The 15940-nt window shown below is 37.7% G+C and overlaps 3 protein-coding genes across 3 annotated transcripts; 2 read left to right on the top strand and 1 right to left on the bottom strand.

The window, feature by feature from the left end:
• The first annotated feature begins 180 nt into the window (after window positions 1-180).
• LOC125505672 (EARP-interacting protein homolog) lies at window positions 181-1995 on the top strand. Its single transcript, XM_048669943.1, has 2 exons — window positions 181-784; window positions 1353-1995. Exons 1-2 carry the CDS (start codon window positions 274-276, stop codon window positions 1940-1942), a joined length of 1101 nt encoding a protein of 366 aa, XP_048525900.1. The 5' UTR covers window positions 181-273; the 3' UTR covers window positions 1943-1995.
• Window positions 1996-3461: 1466 nt separating this feature from the next.
• On the top strand, window positions 3462-6180 carry LOC125505618 (aquaporin-11). Its single transcript, XM_048669727.1, has 5 exons — window positions 3462-3826; window positions 3945-4138; window positions 4195-4387; window positions 4446-4666; window positions 5975-6180. The coding sequence occupies exons 1-5, from the start codon at window positions 3756-3758 to the stop codon at window positions 6163-6165; spliced, it is 870 nt and encodes a 289-aa protein (XP_048525684.1). The 5' UTR covers window positions 3462-3755; the 3' UTR covers window positions 6166-6180.
• LOC109535905 (probable RNA helicase armi) lies at window positions 6177-15901 on the bottom strand. The gene is made up of 14 exons (XM_048669726.1): window positions 15553-15901; window positions 12917-13275; window positions 12287-12858; window positions 12067-12229; window positions 11844-12015; window positions 11638-11793; window positions 11308-11587; window positions 11029-11252; window positions 7910-8074; window positions 7275-7472; window positions 6958-7199; window positions 6763-6905; window positions 6602-6707; window positions 6177-6550 (listed from the first exon to the last, which is right to left on the bottom strand). The coding sequence occupies exons 1-14, from the start codon at window positions 15851-15853 to the stop codon at window positions 6233-6235; spliced, it is 3399 nt and encodes a 1132-aa protein (XP_048525683.1). The 5' UTR covers window positions 15854-15901; the 3' UTR covers window positions 6177-6232.
• Between the last annotated feature and the right edge of the window lie 39 nt (window positions 15902-15940).

The raw sequence follows: 15940 nt of genomic DNA, 5'->3' as shown, positions 1-15940 counted from the left end.
TCTGAAAAAGTCTTATTTTCTAGTTTCTGATGCTCCAAAGCAAAATTTTGCAAAAATAATTCGCACCAATTTAATCAAATAAAAGTGCAAGGCCATAGAGAGTAATACCGAAACAATTGTTCATTTTTTCGCTTCTATGTAAGGGAATTTTTATAGATCCGTTAAGAGCGCCAGATTAATTGCGACGTTTTGGGCTTTCCTCAAAACATAACCTATACTATTTGTTTACAAGTGGTTTGTAAGGGCAATTTTTTGCCAAAGCAACCCTGTGAAATGAGCAACGAAAATTCGGTGATTTATGGCCTAGAATTCCAAGCAAGAGCGTTGGCTCCACAATTGGCCGAGACTGAAAAAATCCGATTTGTTATCGGGACGCAGTCCCTCAAACAAGCCAACAACCAGATCCATTTGGTCGAATTCAATGAGGAAATTTCTACTATAAAAACGTCGGTTTTTCATCATTCAGAGGGTGAAATTTGGAAGATTACTACCAGCCCCCTGGACTCGTCCAGGCTGGCTACGTGTTACAATGCTGTAGCCAGCGAAAATAGCTGCGCCTTCAGGACTGCGATACTGAAACTTCCAGAAATGGAAAATCCTGATAGTATAGAGAATTTGGAGATTGTTACTAAGTTCGATACTAGTGAATTTGGGGCTGAAACCAAAACCACAGAGTTTCATCCGACTGATTCGGCAAAAGCTGCCAGTGTGATTGATAATAATGTGGTTTTATGGGACGTGGCCGATTCCCATGCGAAGGCTATTACGAAGTTTCAATTAGAAGGTGAGTGAGTACTTTTGCTTTCTCTTTTCATCTCCTTCAGCCTGTGTTAGTCCACTGCTGCTCGCAGGCCTCTCCTTGAACTTTCCATGTATTTCTGCCTTGAGCAAGTTGAAGCCAATACCTTGTGCTTTCTTTTTAATGTTGTCCAACCATCGCTTTTGTGGTCTTTTGAAAGATTCGATAGTTCAAGTCTGCATTAAATTTTGAGACTTTGTTGTTGGGTGCGATGCCTTGCTCCGATTTTGACGCTCATTATTAAGCACGCAAATGATCGGGGCCGAACTAGTTTGTGACTGTAGTAAAAGCTGTACGCTGCTTTAATCCAGATTTTACTAACGAAAATTTAACTCATTCTGTGTCTGTGTCATGCCGAAAGAGTTTAGAACTGCATTCGCAATAAACCGTACTTAATAGTTGTATATTAAGTACAGAGTGAAAATAAAAACCAGGTCCGTTTGAAAGTGGTTCCAAAACTTCTGGGCGCTTGAAGGCACTGTTAATCAAATGAGCTACAAAACTTGAAGAACGAACATTACAATAACTGTGTTAAGTAAGTTTTCCATCACAGGCAAGCACAATCCCAAGTTTACAACTGGTAAATGGAACCCACACCAAAACTGCAACCAATTTACTGCCGCCTCTGAGACGCACCTGAAAACCTACGATAGCAGAACGGGCGTTCTTGCTTGGCAAATTGATGGCGCTCATCATCAATTAGTGCGAGACTTGGACTACAACATGAATAAGCAGTACCATATCGCCACATGTGGAGACGATGGTTTCGCAAAAATTTGGGACTTTCGCCAACCTGCCAGTCCGGTTTATTCGAGCAATGAACATTCCCATTGGGTCTGGTGCGTTCGCTTCAATCACTTTCACGACCAGTTGCTTCTGACCGCCAGTTCTGATGCCAGAGTGCTGCTTTCCAGTGCAGCGAGTGTCAGCTCAGAAAACGTCTGCGATACTGATGACTCCAGAGGTGCGCAAGTTAAGCAGCTGCTTCCTGATGGGCCGTTGCAGTGGTGTGATCATGAGGACAGTGTTTATTGCGCAGAATGGTCACCGTCTGAGCCGTGGGTGTTCGCTTCGTTGAGCTATGATGGGAGACTGTTAATTTCCAGAGTGAAAAAGTCCCTTAAATACCAAATAATGCTCTGAAGTAACTGTTTTGTACATAAAGATTAAAGTTGGCTTATTTATTACTCATCAAACTGGCGCCTTATTTAACCGCTCTCCTGGTTTTAGTGAATTTTGTTTGATAGAGAACTCTGAAATTACGTGGGTTTGTCCCATCGGACTAAACCTTTTTTGGATTTTTTTGAAACTGTTTATAAGGAACATTCGCCAAGTAGTCGAAGTAGGATTTTGGAGACCGCGTTTTCAAATGTTGCACTTATAGTAAACTTCCCGGGGATTTTCTGGTAATAATCCGGATTATTATTGTATAGTGATCGTGGGGAAAACTCAAAGTTCTCAAGCAAATACGCAAATCTTTAGCGCCTAATTAGACATCTGAAACTGGTAAAAAAATAAATTAATGAGATTGTCTAAATCTACCGTCTTCTTAACATCAGGACGTCAGGTTTATGTTAAGAAAAGGCACTCAAACAGCAGCGCTTGCATAATATTTGATCTTTTGTGGACGAACTTCTTGAATCGGTTAAAGAACTATATAATACCATAAGAAAATTAGCATGATCAAAATGAGCGAAAACAAATTAAAGTTAGTTTAAATTAACTCAGGTACTAATTCATGGGTCAAAAAGGGGTCCATTCTGTAAAATTCCAGTACAGAAAATTGAAACTAATGAGAAAATGGGAAGCAATAGACAGCGTTGCAATCGGCAAGCCAGCGATTATGAAACAATAGAACGGGTTTGAATTAAGTTCCCAACAAATGCTTAAAGAATCAATGAAATCGTTCTACTGCTGCGGAAACCCAAAAATGGTATCTAAATGGAAAAAAGGGTGAAAAGTCCAAGTAGAAAAATCAGCCAATCCTAGATGACAAAAAAAAAATTCAATTAAAAAAAAAGATGAAAACCAGTGAATGTTGAACTTCTTTTAAATCAACCCATGGATCAACCAGTTCGATAAAGTGGTAATGCAGGCAAATTTTGATTTATTTTCCTGACTGCGAGTAATTGTTATTATATTATTTTCTTTCCTGGGGTCCAGTCACAGTGTGAAACAAAAATTTTTGTATATCGTTTATTTCTATATGAGTATATATTTATAAGTTTGAATGAATTTTAAAATCTGATGATGGCGCTGTTGTCTCGCCGAAACGTAACAAAATAAACAATATACAAATTTTTTTGTTTCACACTGTGACTGGAGCCCAGGGAAGAAAATAATATAATGCAGGCAAACAAAACAAACGAAAAAATTGGAAGCAATAAACAGAGATAAGAAGTTTTCCATGAGCCCTTAGATGCCCTCAACTTCATTCATCGGGCTTGGCATGAACTTATACGGAGAAAATAATTTGCAAGCTTTGCCAACAAGTGAATGCTTAAAGAATCAATAAAATCGTAGTTAGGCTGCGGAACCGAAAAATGTTCTTGGTACATTTATCTTATCATAACGCATCATTTAACATTTTCGCAAAATGACCGTTTTTCAATGCGGTCGCAAAAATTTAAGAAAGTGTAGCGATAAGCGCGTTTTTCAATTATTGAAGTTCGCTCTATCCGGACCTTACTACCTATGAGTACTAAGGAATTTTTTGGACTGACCTATTGCTCGCTGATCTTCAAGAAGATTTAACACGGTTTCGAAAATAGCTCCAAGTGCACTGTCACACCGGTAAGTGTAAATTTAAAAATAACTACATTATATCTGTGACCAAAAAGTCTATTAATACACCAGATCTTATAACTGGACTATCATAAAACACAACGAATAGTAGGAACATTAGTAGAATTTTGCTGCCATTCATTTTCATTCTCTTTAAATATTCTAAAGTGACATGAAATCGAATGCTGGCTTCCCCAGGCTCTTAGCTAAGGCTTTAAAAAACGTTGGCATTTTAGGTAATAGGTATGTAAACGATTTTCCTTATTTAACCAGGTGGCCAACTAGCATGGTGAACCGTATAGTAAACAACCATCATTGTGGTTGATTTGAGCTTGTAGAAGATTAACCGTTCCAATTCTAGCAAGAAGCACAATGTTTTCGGATTGCATCCATTATCGGTATCGGTTATCTACATACTAGTTACGCTGTACTTAGCGTCGCAACTCCGAAAGTTAGTGACAGCCTTTACCAAGAGCGACTCACTAGCGAGGCAACTCCTATTGGAATTAGTCGCTACTTTTGAGCTTTGTGCGGCCTGTTTCGAGCTAATTATAGGTAAATATATTGGGCATAGAAAATCGCTAGGATGTTTACTGAAATACTTAAAACAGTTGCAGATAACTGGGGAGTCAATGCATACGCGTTATTTCTGCTGTTACTTACGATCTGGTGGTCTACGAAATGGGGGGACGCAACCGCCTGCCCTTACTGCCCAATGGAAGAAGCTTTTGCCGGCCAGAGAACTTGGAAGTCCGCATTGAACATTATCGGGGTTCAGTTAGTGGCAGCATTGTTAACTTTTAAGTAATTTTCAATTGAATTTTCCGCAATTTTCCTGGGCTCCAATGGAAAATTCTTGCAGATATGTGCAAGTACTGTGGGCTATAGAACTAGTGGAAACCCACAAGGATAAAGCTTACGAGGAATGTGCGGCAGACCTACAAGTCGATATGGTTATGGGGGCAATAGTAGAATGCGCCCTTACATGCCTCTGCAGGGTAATGTCGAAAATATTGGCAGAAAAGTCCTTCAGGTGCAGTGGGGTTGTTGATGCTGCCTTTGCCACCACTATGGTTGTTTTAGGTAAGCCGCCACTAATAATTGAACGGGTTAGAAACAAATCGTCAATGGAAAATTCTTAGCTTACAAATTAAATTAGTCTGTGTTATAGAATGAGTCAAATGAAGTACAACACTTAACAACTATTCAATGCATTAAAAACTTTTTTTTAAATACATTTAAGCAAAAAAGTAGTTGGGTTGTTTGGCCTTTGGAGTAAAACAAACTTTGAAAAAATACAAAAACGACAAAGTGGACTATTTTTTGGAATATTTTTCACAAAAATGTTTAGCAACAAAACTAAATTTACTCGTAATTTGGCACCAAATTCATGTAATTATTATCTTGTTCTGCGACATTTTCAATTTGCAAACCTCGTTTTTCTCTATTTTTGCGGGTTTGACTCATGGGTCTTTTGTAAATTCTCCCATTTCTCAGATTTAATTTTTATTGTTTTATGGTAAAGGGGCTCTAAGCTTGAATTATTTACTGGACGACCAACATTTTTGAGCGTTTTTCTGACTGGAAAAATGGAGTCCTCATCAAAGGTTTTTTTTAAAGGAAAGCTGATATGATAAATTTTTGAATAAAAACCATCTTATGTCTCTCCATTTTATACTTTGATTTTGTGTGTCCTTTGTCGGATCCTTAATATGCTTGTTTAAATATCTTCTTTTATCTCTAGTCTACTTTCTTTTAGGTTTTCTTTTATGGCTGAAGTTGAACAACTTGTCTATAGGTCATAAGTTGATGAACTGTACAACTTTCTTTCCTTTATTATCGGCCAGAAAGCCTATTCTTCTTTCCCATTCGTTTCACGTTTTTTTTCTTCATTAGGGGCTACTAAAATAGAAAATTCGTCACCTTACATTTTGATCGCTAAACTCTACTCAACGTAACTTTACTACTACTAGTGGCTTCATTACGTGATTGGGAATTATCACTCGCATGAGTCTCATCTTCACTTGGTATCAAATCAGATTCCTCGTCCGTAGCATATCGATCTGTTTCTGAGTCTAAATAAGTACATATACCCACTATCATTGTCTCAAAACTCCAATATTTTTGTTTACCGGACCTAGAAGACATAATGATTGGAAATAATTATATGTATAATTAATCACTTGGTCTCTCTAAACCAACCCAAGCGCCACTTAGGCGTTTTTGACTCCAAACGTCTGGCGCGATTTCTTTACATTTAATTTTTTGTTCACCAAAAGAGGCCTTCAGGCTATTATTGTTACCTGGGCGATTTTACTACCAAATAGACGCAAATATGAACAGAAGTTTCGCTTCTAATCCCAACAATGCAAAAACCATTCACTGTTCCAGCTTTCAACATATCAGGCGGCTATTTTAACCCCGCATTGGCCACTTCGCTAAAGTTTGGATGCGTGGGAAATACCGCAGTTGAACATATAGTGACATATTGGATAGGATCGTGCACTGGAGCCCTTTTATCTTGCATAATATTCGAATCAAACGCTGTACAGAACTTCTTGAAGAGAGGCAAGGAAGAATAAAGTAACGTGTATTAACTCAATAGTTTTATTCTAACCGAAAATAAACATTCGTTTCGACCTGATGTGTTTAAAAAGTGCATCCTGTATAAGCGCCGTTTTTTACGCAGTATTGGATAACATGCCTCCAACATGTGTCAGAGGCCAACAATCCGGGATTGCCGATTATGATTAGCAAAGATTTGGGTCGCGAAAGAGCGACGTTGAGCCGCCGAGGGTTCGATAAGAACCCCAAGCCGTGCTGAACATCGCGAGCAACGTGATTTTGCGAAGATCTTACAGTAGAGAGTATAATTACGTCGAATTCTACACCTTGAAAATCCTCCACTGTGCCCACTCTGGGCACGGAGAACTCGGCTTCTTTGAGAAGCTCGCGAATTTCCTTCACCTGAAAATTGGCACATGTTTACCCTGTTGGATATCGGTAGAACAAATATACCTGTTTGGTGTAGGGAGTAATAATGCCGATATTCTTCTCGCTCAATCCTAGCCTGAACAGTTCATTCACATAGTAGAAAACTTGCGCCGCTTCATGCGGATTGAACCTGAAGAAAATTGCTAAGCAATCTGCAACTATTTAAGAGAAAAAAGCTGATTTACCAGGATGGAGAATCGGGGGTTTGGTAATTTTCCCCTTCTACTCCATGAAAAACCACCGAAGGCACAGCATTATCTGCAGTTTTAGGCAATATAGATGCCAAGGAGTTGAGCAATCTATACTCCGGGCTATCGCGTTCGGTTATCTAAAAAATGAGCAGACGTAAAAACCGCTCAAAAAACCCCCAAACAACTCACGGTAGCAATCAGATCTCCATGATAAAACAGTTCGCTGAATAGGTTCAAAATAACGCTGGCGGATCGGTAGTTATGCAGCAGTTTGGTAACCAGGCGAGGATCAAAACCTTCAGTGGTAGGGAAGCCTTGAATGTCCCTGCTATAGGGAAATCTATCTGTCAAGCGTTCAAGATACGACTCGCTTAAGCCGCACTGTTGTGCTATTTTGCAAAGAACCACTGGGCCCAGCTGCATTGGGTCACCTGGAAGAATTTGATAATTTTGAGATCGATAAAACTGATTTGAGTATGCTGCGCCCTTCTAATTGAAATAACTACCTGCTAGCACAACCTGTCCAATGTATTTGTCCAAAAATGAAATAGAAATCATCACCTCAGGCTCGGCAGCTTGGCCAGCTTCGTCCACGAAAATGTGAGTAAAATGACCGCGCGGGAAGCCCATCATGTGAAGAGTTGCAGCACTTGAGCAGGTTGATATTGTTATCTTGTGTCTCCCCAAGACTTCCCTACTACAATCTGAAAATAACTCAGCAGGTTAGTATATAGTTCTCAAAGGGACCTCCTAGTAAAACCAGTGGTTTTTGAAAAAAAGTCAAAGCTCAAATCTCGTAAATTTAGTTATACACGATGACGCTACTGGAGTTTTGCTAATAAAGGAGTGTTTGTCTCATCCAAATTTGCCATATTTACTATTATTCTCATAAGAAAAGTTTCTTAATAGAAAAGAGATTTGGAATTTTATGTTTCTCGATTAACAAGAACACTTTAAAAAAATGTATTTTGTTGGTATTAATATACCTAAGAAGGATTTTAAATGTGTTACCGACTGCGCCACTTTACCTCGACAAGCGTACTTGAGACAAAGTTTAACTTGAATTTAATCTACCTGGAGTAACTTTCAGTTTAACTTTGAGTTTTTTAAATAATTATTTAGTAAACCCCATCCTACTTACCAAAAGTCATGCCATTTTGGTCAAGGATGTTTTCGTCTTCTGTGCCTTCTTTGGCCACACTTGCTGTGGCACAGTAAGGCACTAATTTCGCCGGAATGTTCTCTCCAACGGCATAGTTTATTGAAACTATTCGAACCAAGTCTCCAGGCTTCAGAATTCCAAAATCTATAGATACAAAGAGTGAGAATTTATTTATTTCTGTTTAGCGTTTCTTTATAAGGCTGACTTATAACTTGAAATCTGCAAGTGCGGAAAACGAATTTCTGAGGAAGAGATATTGATGACAGTTTTTTCCTTATTGAGCTCTTCAGGTTTTTCAAGTCATCACTTATGCGCGTGTTTTATAAATAGATTAAACACTTTGTGTCAACATGTCCCGTGTAACGCTCCATTATCAGACACACTCAGGCGTTTATTTAAATTTTGGACTATATTTTATGAAAAATTTTATAGAATTCGCCGCCAATCAAAAAATTCAAAGAGTCTCACTCACATCATGTTGGAAAATGTATATGTTTATTTTGTTGAAACTGAATTTCTTTGATCGCATGAGGCCAATATTTGTAAACCAACGGTTACAATGGCCTGTGTGTACTCCTGATAACTTGCAATTATTCACACCAATCGGCATATTAAAAAATATCGCGGATAAACTCTAACAGATAGAAAATTGCTCTCCGCGACATGAGCATCAAATGAGCCAAAAATACTCTGAGCGCCTAAAATTTGGATTTTTATGTCACTGAATTCGGATAATCAAACCTCTCACCAAATCATTTTTTAAAAAACTATTGCAAGAGTTTACTGGTGGATAGAAATGTGCCACAAAGACTCTATGAGAACCTAAAACTTCAATTAAATTCGAAGTATTGCTAATCTTGTTCTCAGATTGCAGAAACTTAATTTCTAATAATAATAAATAAAACTTTTAACTTAAATTTTAAAAAAATGTTTAACCCGGGAACCCTATCGGTAGAATAGTACTTTTTGTAGCATTCAAAAGAACCAAAAAAGTTAGAGGACAAAAAATATGTAATAAATGGTTAAATCATTTCTTGGCTTGCAGAACTGGAATTAGCTAAATTCCTGAAATTGACCAAACGTTCTCCTGATTTTTCATCATTCAAAGCAAGAAAACCCTACGTGACACACTTATTTCTGCAAAATTTTTTCCATTTTTGTTGCTGGTTCTTGTTAAAGCGTGCAGTCTCTGAGCCTCCAAATCCAACACAAAGTCGAGGGTATTTGAAAACAATATAGCAATAGAACCGTAATCGATAGCCACTTATTTTTTATTGCACTCGAAATAGCGAAAAAAGGCTCTATCAGTTCTTATTTTCTCTCAGCTTTCAACCTTTGAGTCCACTGAGAAACGAGCATTTGAAAAATCATAGCAATAGAACTCTAATCGATCACGACTTGATTTTTATGGCACTGGCAAGTAGGCCTGGGTAACAATGTGATGAGTTGCGCTTTTGAGATGATGAGATGAGTTGGTGAGTTATAACTCATCGCGTCTCACTGCGCCGTACCTCAAATTGCGCTTGTGTTAAAGAGAAAGAAGTTAAAGGACATTTTTAATTAGTTGAAATTCGTTGGTTTCTATCATCGCTCGAAAATTGAGCAATAGCTGCATTTTTTAGTGATTTCTTCGCGGTTTCTTGTTTAGTCAATATTTTTACAAAAACAAAATTAATTCCGCTGTTAATTTTAGTTTTGGCGTTGTACATTAATCACTGCAGCTGAGTGAAATTCAGACAAATATAAATGGGTCTAAATTTAAAATTAAATTAGTGAAAGATCGGCTCTTGGAGCGTTTTTCGTTTAGTTGTTGACTTTCGTTAAGTCGGAACGTGAAATTTGCCTTTGCAAACATTGCAATGCGAACAGACACTTTCTAGAAAAATGCAGACAATAAACAAACTGAAACCGAACTGCCAAGTAAAGCGTGAATCATCGAAAGGGCGAAGAATTAAATGATTAAATAATCATGTTTATTCTGTAGTTCGGTGTCTTTTTTCTCGAAAAAGTGTATGCATGTTCATTTTGCTACCGACGGTGGACGAAATTGATCGATAATCGCATTCTTAGATGCGAAATATAGAATCATTGTTCTCCAAGTGTAGTGAACTTGAGGAATAATGGGTAGAACATGGAGGATAGGGCGCCAGCATGCAGAAAGCCGGTAAGAATGATCGCTAATCTAGAAATCTTTTAGCTTGAACTGAGTTTAGTTTTCCGACAAGCCACTCAACTTTTATGGATTCTTTATATTTCTCTCTCTTTTCTTTGCTGATTTCAAATAAGTTTGGTTTTGCACAGATTTTCTGCTGTACTAAACCCATTTTCTTCTTTCTTTCCAGGTGAAGCTACGCAGCTTTCGGTAAGCTTAGCATTACTTTGCCCCTGGTTTCTATGTACATAGAAACTTTTAGTCCCATATTCATCAACTGACTCGTAGGGTGGATTTGGTGTCGATTGAGCTATTGGTTCTTTCGGAGTTAAAGTTCAACTTTGGAAGACTTTGAGTTTTTTACATCAAGCTCATCTGACGCTTTTCGCAAAAGAACCGCTTCAGATATGGAAATTTGGGTTCCAGTATTCAATACAAGAAGCACCGGCTTACTGATAGTGTGGATTTGGTTCCGATTAAACCATTGATTCCTTCACAAGAAATGTTTAAACTTTGGGAATATTTTGGGCGGCTTTATCAGACATTGAGTTGCAGAAAAGACGTGAGGAAATTCTGTCTTTTTTAAAGACAAACATATTTTGAGGCGAAATACCCAACAAACAGCCTGCGAAAAATAATTCATTAGACTGATTTTCGTCTGAATTATGCAAATGTTTACTCCTGTTGTAAGCAATTACTCCTGTGCTTAACATCCAAAATATACCTGTATACCTTTAGCGAGCTTTTAGCAATAATTGGATGCAACATCGTTTGATTTCGACAAAACACTACCGCCTGAAAAAATCTGAAATACATTTTGGACAGCAAGCACAACTTCCGCCAGCAAAAGATCTCTCTTTCTCAGACTTACTTTTACTGGTTCCACCCATTATTCGTCATAGAAATTCATTTCCCACGCCTGAATAATGAGGACAAATATATTTACCAATTAGCCTTAGAGCAATCAAATCAGCAGCACTATTAGACGGAGCCGTAACTAGCAATCTGCTGTTTGGAATCAGTCGCACAATTTGCAGAATGCATTCTAACATTGTAACAGTTTTGCCTGTTCCAGGGGGGCCAAAAATTATATATGGCAACGGCCTCGATGTACCTTTTAGTACATTTATTACGGCATCTTTTTGCTTGCAGTTTAAGTGACGATTGTACCTACAAATCAAACACTTCATTCTATCACCATCGGATTCTAAATCTCCTAAATTACCATTCCAGTTTGCACGGTTGCGCTTCGTCAATATTGGTTACAATGTTTCCGTCTTGGTTGATTACGTCTGCCTTAAAATGCCCAGTGGTTCCAGAATTTTCACTGTGTTTGTTGCTTATAGCAGCATGTTTTGATTCCTCAATAGCATTGAGGTAACTTTCATAGACAAAGTTCAGTTGCGGCTCTTTTTGCACTACTTGCGTGGGAAAGAGCCACTTTCTTCCCAAGTGCCTGGCCGCTAAATACACCGCGTGATGTTGTCGTTTAAAGGAGGCGCGGCCTAGAAACAAGTTCCCCAAACGATATGTTTTAGAAGAAACAAGAAAATACCTGGTATAACTCTGATGGAATAGTCTTCGCCGTTGTATTTATCATGGAACAGCAACGAAAACTTCAAATATACATGTTTGGCACCCACTTTATAGACATTTCCCTCGTATTCCTGATTGGTCTGAGTTAAAGTGTCGCTAGCTATAATTCTATCGCCTGAAACCGTTTGTTGTTGATACAAGTGCTTTGGCTGTTTGATTTCATACCTAAAACAATACTTGGTCTTCTTTCAGCTAAATTTTCAATTTCCAACATCAGAAATTCGCCGTTTTTAATAAAGCAAGCTCTATCCTGATCGTATTGTCTAATTAGCATTAAGTTGGTTATTTCTTCCATGTGCAGGAGAGTGTGGAATTTTTCTTCATAGTTCATGTGGTTCTAAAAGGGTTTACACGATTTTGAGTACGAATGAACAACAGGTGTGCTTACTAAGTTGGTAAATAGACTCGGTTTCGCCACTTTAAGCTCCTCGATAAAACTTGGATTGTCTCGATCTTGTCCATATTTTATCACCAAATCTAAGAGTTTTTTCGGGGCAGCGTACTCTGGAATCCTTACAAGGTGAAAGCGCACTTTTGACGATTTTTGACCACTGCAAATTTCCAGTGCGTTTAACAGAGAACATATGGTGTTACTTACATTTACCTACCTTACAAGGTGTTTTGTGCTCTGGTACGAATTTGAGTAATTTATTGAAGTATTCGTGTTGTAAACTCCTCCAGTTTTATGGGAGTTTACCTGGATATTTATATACTTTCCAATTGTAAAACCAATGAATTGAAACTCTATTAACTCATTGGAACTGCCCATGGTTTTTGGAGTGCAAATCACATTTAAATTTAAAGTTTCACCGGGAAGGATTGGCTTATTATCCAAAATTGGTTCAGCAAAGTGCACCTGGGAACATTCTGATGTTTCCACGACTTTGAGTTCCAGTAAATCCTGAGACTGATTGCTTAAGGCAATGGTGAACGACTTGGAAACTCCTAATTTGTCAAAGGTGAGTGGAGGATAGGAAATTTCCAGACCTGGATGACTCTCCTTCATTTTGCTTACATTCGCACTTTTCCCACTTTGCACTTTCTTACTCCAGTGTTCAGGCAGAATCTTTAAAGCCCTCCAAGTGCAGTTGAGCTGGTCAGACTCGATTATTTCGGCTAATACTTGATCCCCGACTACAGGTATGTACCCGCATCTAATCGCATTTTTATCGACAAATATCTGCAATAGTATACTTTTGTCAAGGGGGGCGCCGTTTCCTGCTAAATCAGTTTTTTACCTTACTGCTAATGGAACCAGTCCCTTCCAAAGCGTCCCAAGAAGTAATTTTACCAGACTGTATATGGGGCCTTATTGGGGATATTTTATTTACTTCTATTACTTTGCCACTTAAATCTAAAGTCTGCTCATCGACTTCATATTTTACGTCCAGTTCCAGCCAGTCCCCAACGGATGGCACGAATTCAATAGAAACTTTGTCTAAATCTACTTTAATATTTCCAGGTGTGAGAATCATGATCCGTTTATCTCGTCTTTCCACTTTGCTGATCATAATGCGAGTTGTTACAATTGACTGTTTTTCCGCCACTCTGTCCCAATCGTTGCTTATAAGATTCACATTGTAGATTGCGATTTTTCCTATGCAAATTTCTGGAGTTATTCTCGATGAAACTCATATCTAATTTGTAATTAGCGTAAATGGACCAGAGTTTTGTTAGAGTTTGGGAATTTTATATCAATTTGAAACATTTTCAGTCAAAAACGCTACAAACTGTGGAAAATTGCTACGGTTCTACAGCTGAATATGAGAAATGTCCAGATAATAGATTAAAAATACATCAAATGGATTTTTTCCGGTCAAAAATATAGTTTGTTATTTCGGAGCATTAGTTAAAAAACTGAGAGTTCCAAAAAGTGGGAAAAATAAGTAAAAGTGAAGAAAAAGAAACAAAGCATTGTCTTTTAATACTATTACCAGATGAAATTGATTTTTAACGTGGTAATATTTAGACATAAGGAACAAGCAAACGATATATTTTTCTAATGGGAGCACCACTCGGCTGCAACGGTCGAGCAAATGACGATTAAAGATTCCGACCTTAGAAACAAGCAAGCAATTTTGTGTGCCACCTGAACAACTTCTACCTTCAGCTAACAAGCAAATTATATGTGAGAACTCTACTTAATACAAGGAAGAAATTATTGGATAAATAATATATAAACGAAGCGGCAGAGCAAGTGAATATCTGAACCTTTTTGATGAATTAAAGCAGCACCCGGCAAATTTCGGCCCATAATCTTCATAATCTAAATAAAATCAAACCCAGCGTTAAAAAACATTCCCACTTTTGGAAATGCATTGCTTCCATCTACTTCCTTTAGTTGTACTATCAGCAAAAATGCCTAAAGTGTGGGAACACCCGGTTAATATCGCTCTAAACCGTGAGCATCTTTGCTGTAGAGACCGAGCCCAGGAAGTCTCACGTATGAGATTTTGCGAGCAAGAGATCTATCTTTGTTTCTAATAGGATAAACAATAATTAATCGTAAAGAGAGCATCGAACGTGCAAAGAATAGCTAAAGGTTGCGATGGGTAAAACTTGCGAACTTCGACACTGTTCAAAACCTACAAAAATACGCACAAATATACACTGAACCGCAAATTTAACGCATGGCGTAAACGCTTAAAGATTCTCTAACTTTGGCGGTGAATATTTTCTCATTTGACCATCCGATTTGAATAATTTTCGGAATAGAGCTATGGCTCTATTCTTGATCAAAACTTACGTTATAAGTTAAGCAAAAAAATGAATATACATATTTGTACAGGGTCTTTAAATTGTGTCATGATTTCTTGGTCAAAGTCTAACATTGTTAAGTGGCAAGGAAACAGAAATATTTTTTATCGCAACAACTATGAAAGCTACAAGATTTGACAAAGGGCACAAAATTGTGAATAAATGATTAGTGCATCAACTAAAAAAAAAATACGCCACTGGACTGCTCCTTAAAAAGGACCTTACGTTTACATAATACTATTATTCTGCGAAATAACTAAGCTCTGAAGTCTTTTTAGATTAACCGACGACTGAAAAAGCGGTTTTGGAAGCAAACGCTTTTTGAAAATGGGCTCAAAGTCGGGCCAGTCGATTTGCTTTATCCCGTCAGGACGCAATGAATATATTAAATAGTCCATGTAACATATTGTGAATCAGTCTGGCGTGTACCAGGATTGGATATTTGCGTATTGTTTTTTGGCGAGAAGTTTACCAATTTATTTATTCCATTTATCTTCAGATCCATAGTAAGCAAAGTTCAAGCATGAATCAGCAATAGTTTCAGCTCCCATTGTTCACAGCGTTTTTATAAATTATTAAAGATAAATATCAAACGCATATAGAATAAATTGTTGCTGGAAACGTTAAGTTATTAACAGCGTGAATTAGAATTTTTGATATTTTTTACACAAATGCCTTCTCTAGATGATTTTCAGATGTTTCTATTGGGTACTGTTATAAGTGTTTTAAAGTAGATTAATTATATTTACAAAGTCATTTTATAAGTCATCTATGTGAAAAATGAACACCCCCATTGTATCTCTGGTGACTTTTTGGGTCTTTTAGGTCGTAGAGAAGAAAATAATTTAGCTCATATGAACATCTTCTCTGAAGATGCAAGCCATTTACGCTTGCGAAACATTAGCAAGAAATTATTTTCCTCGGCGGCCTAAAAGTCCGAACAACTCACCAGTTCTAAACAAGAGCCTCGTCAGGTTATTTTTTTTTGATACCCTCATAGTCATAGATTTCGAGAACATATACTTCAATTGCAAGTTTTTTCAAGTAGTTTTCGTTTAGTTCTGACCAATCGCACTTTAATATTGCTTCTTTTCTATCATTCTAATACTATAATTACCATCTGAAAATAGCTGCTGGTAGGACACAGTGTCTCCCAGTTCGAACTGTTCATCTTCCGGAGTGAATTCAAGTAAATTGTCTATCACATAGGTATCATCGTTGTGGCCAGTGATCACACCAGTCTTTGTAGCAAAATTGTATTCGTTTTTGAACTGTTCCCGGTGAGTGGGGGCCTTGGGCCCCAAATTATCTCTCCAGTGGTTGGTGTGTTCCGTATCTTGAGCCAAAATTTGTGTAACGTCGTCATTGGATAATTCCGGCTCTTGGTTGCGGAAATATGATAAAATATACCTTAACATTATCTAATTAATTAAAAAAAAATAGCCGGTTTTTATTGTGTATTTTGATTTTACAAATGTAAACAAAGAAATGAGGTTGGGACTGAT

Source organism: Dendroctonus ponderosae, unplaced genomic scaffold, assembly GCF_020466585.1.
Source record: "Dendroctonus ponderosae isolate FM_Combo_2020 unplaced genomic scaffold, Dpon_F_20191213v2 Dpon_F_20191213_9, whole genome shotgun sequence".
NCBI classification, from domain to species: domain Eukaryota; kingdom Metazoa; phylum Arthropoda; class Insecta; order Coleoptera; family Curculionidae; genus Dendroctonus; species Dendroctonus ponderosae.
The sequence above is the reverse complement of the archived record's forward strand: the minus strand, read 5'-3'. Positions and strand labels throughout refer to the sequence as shown.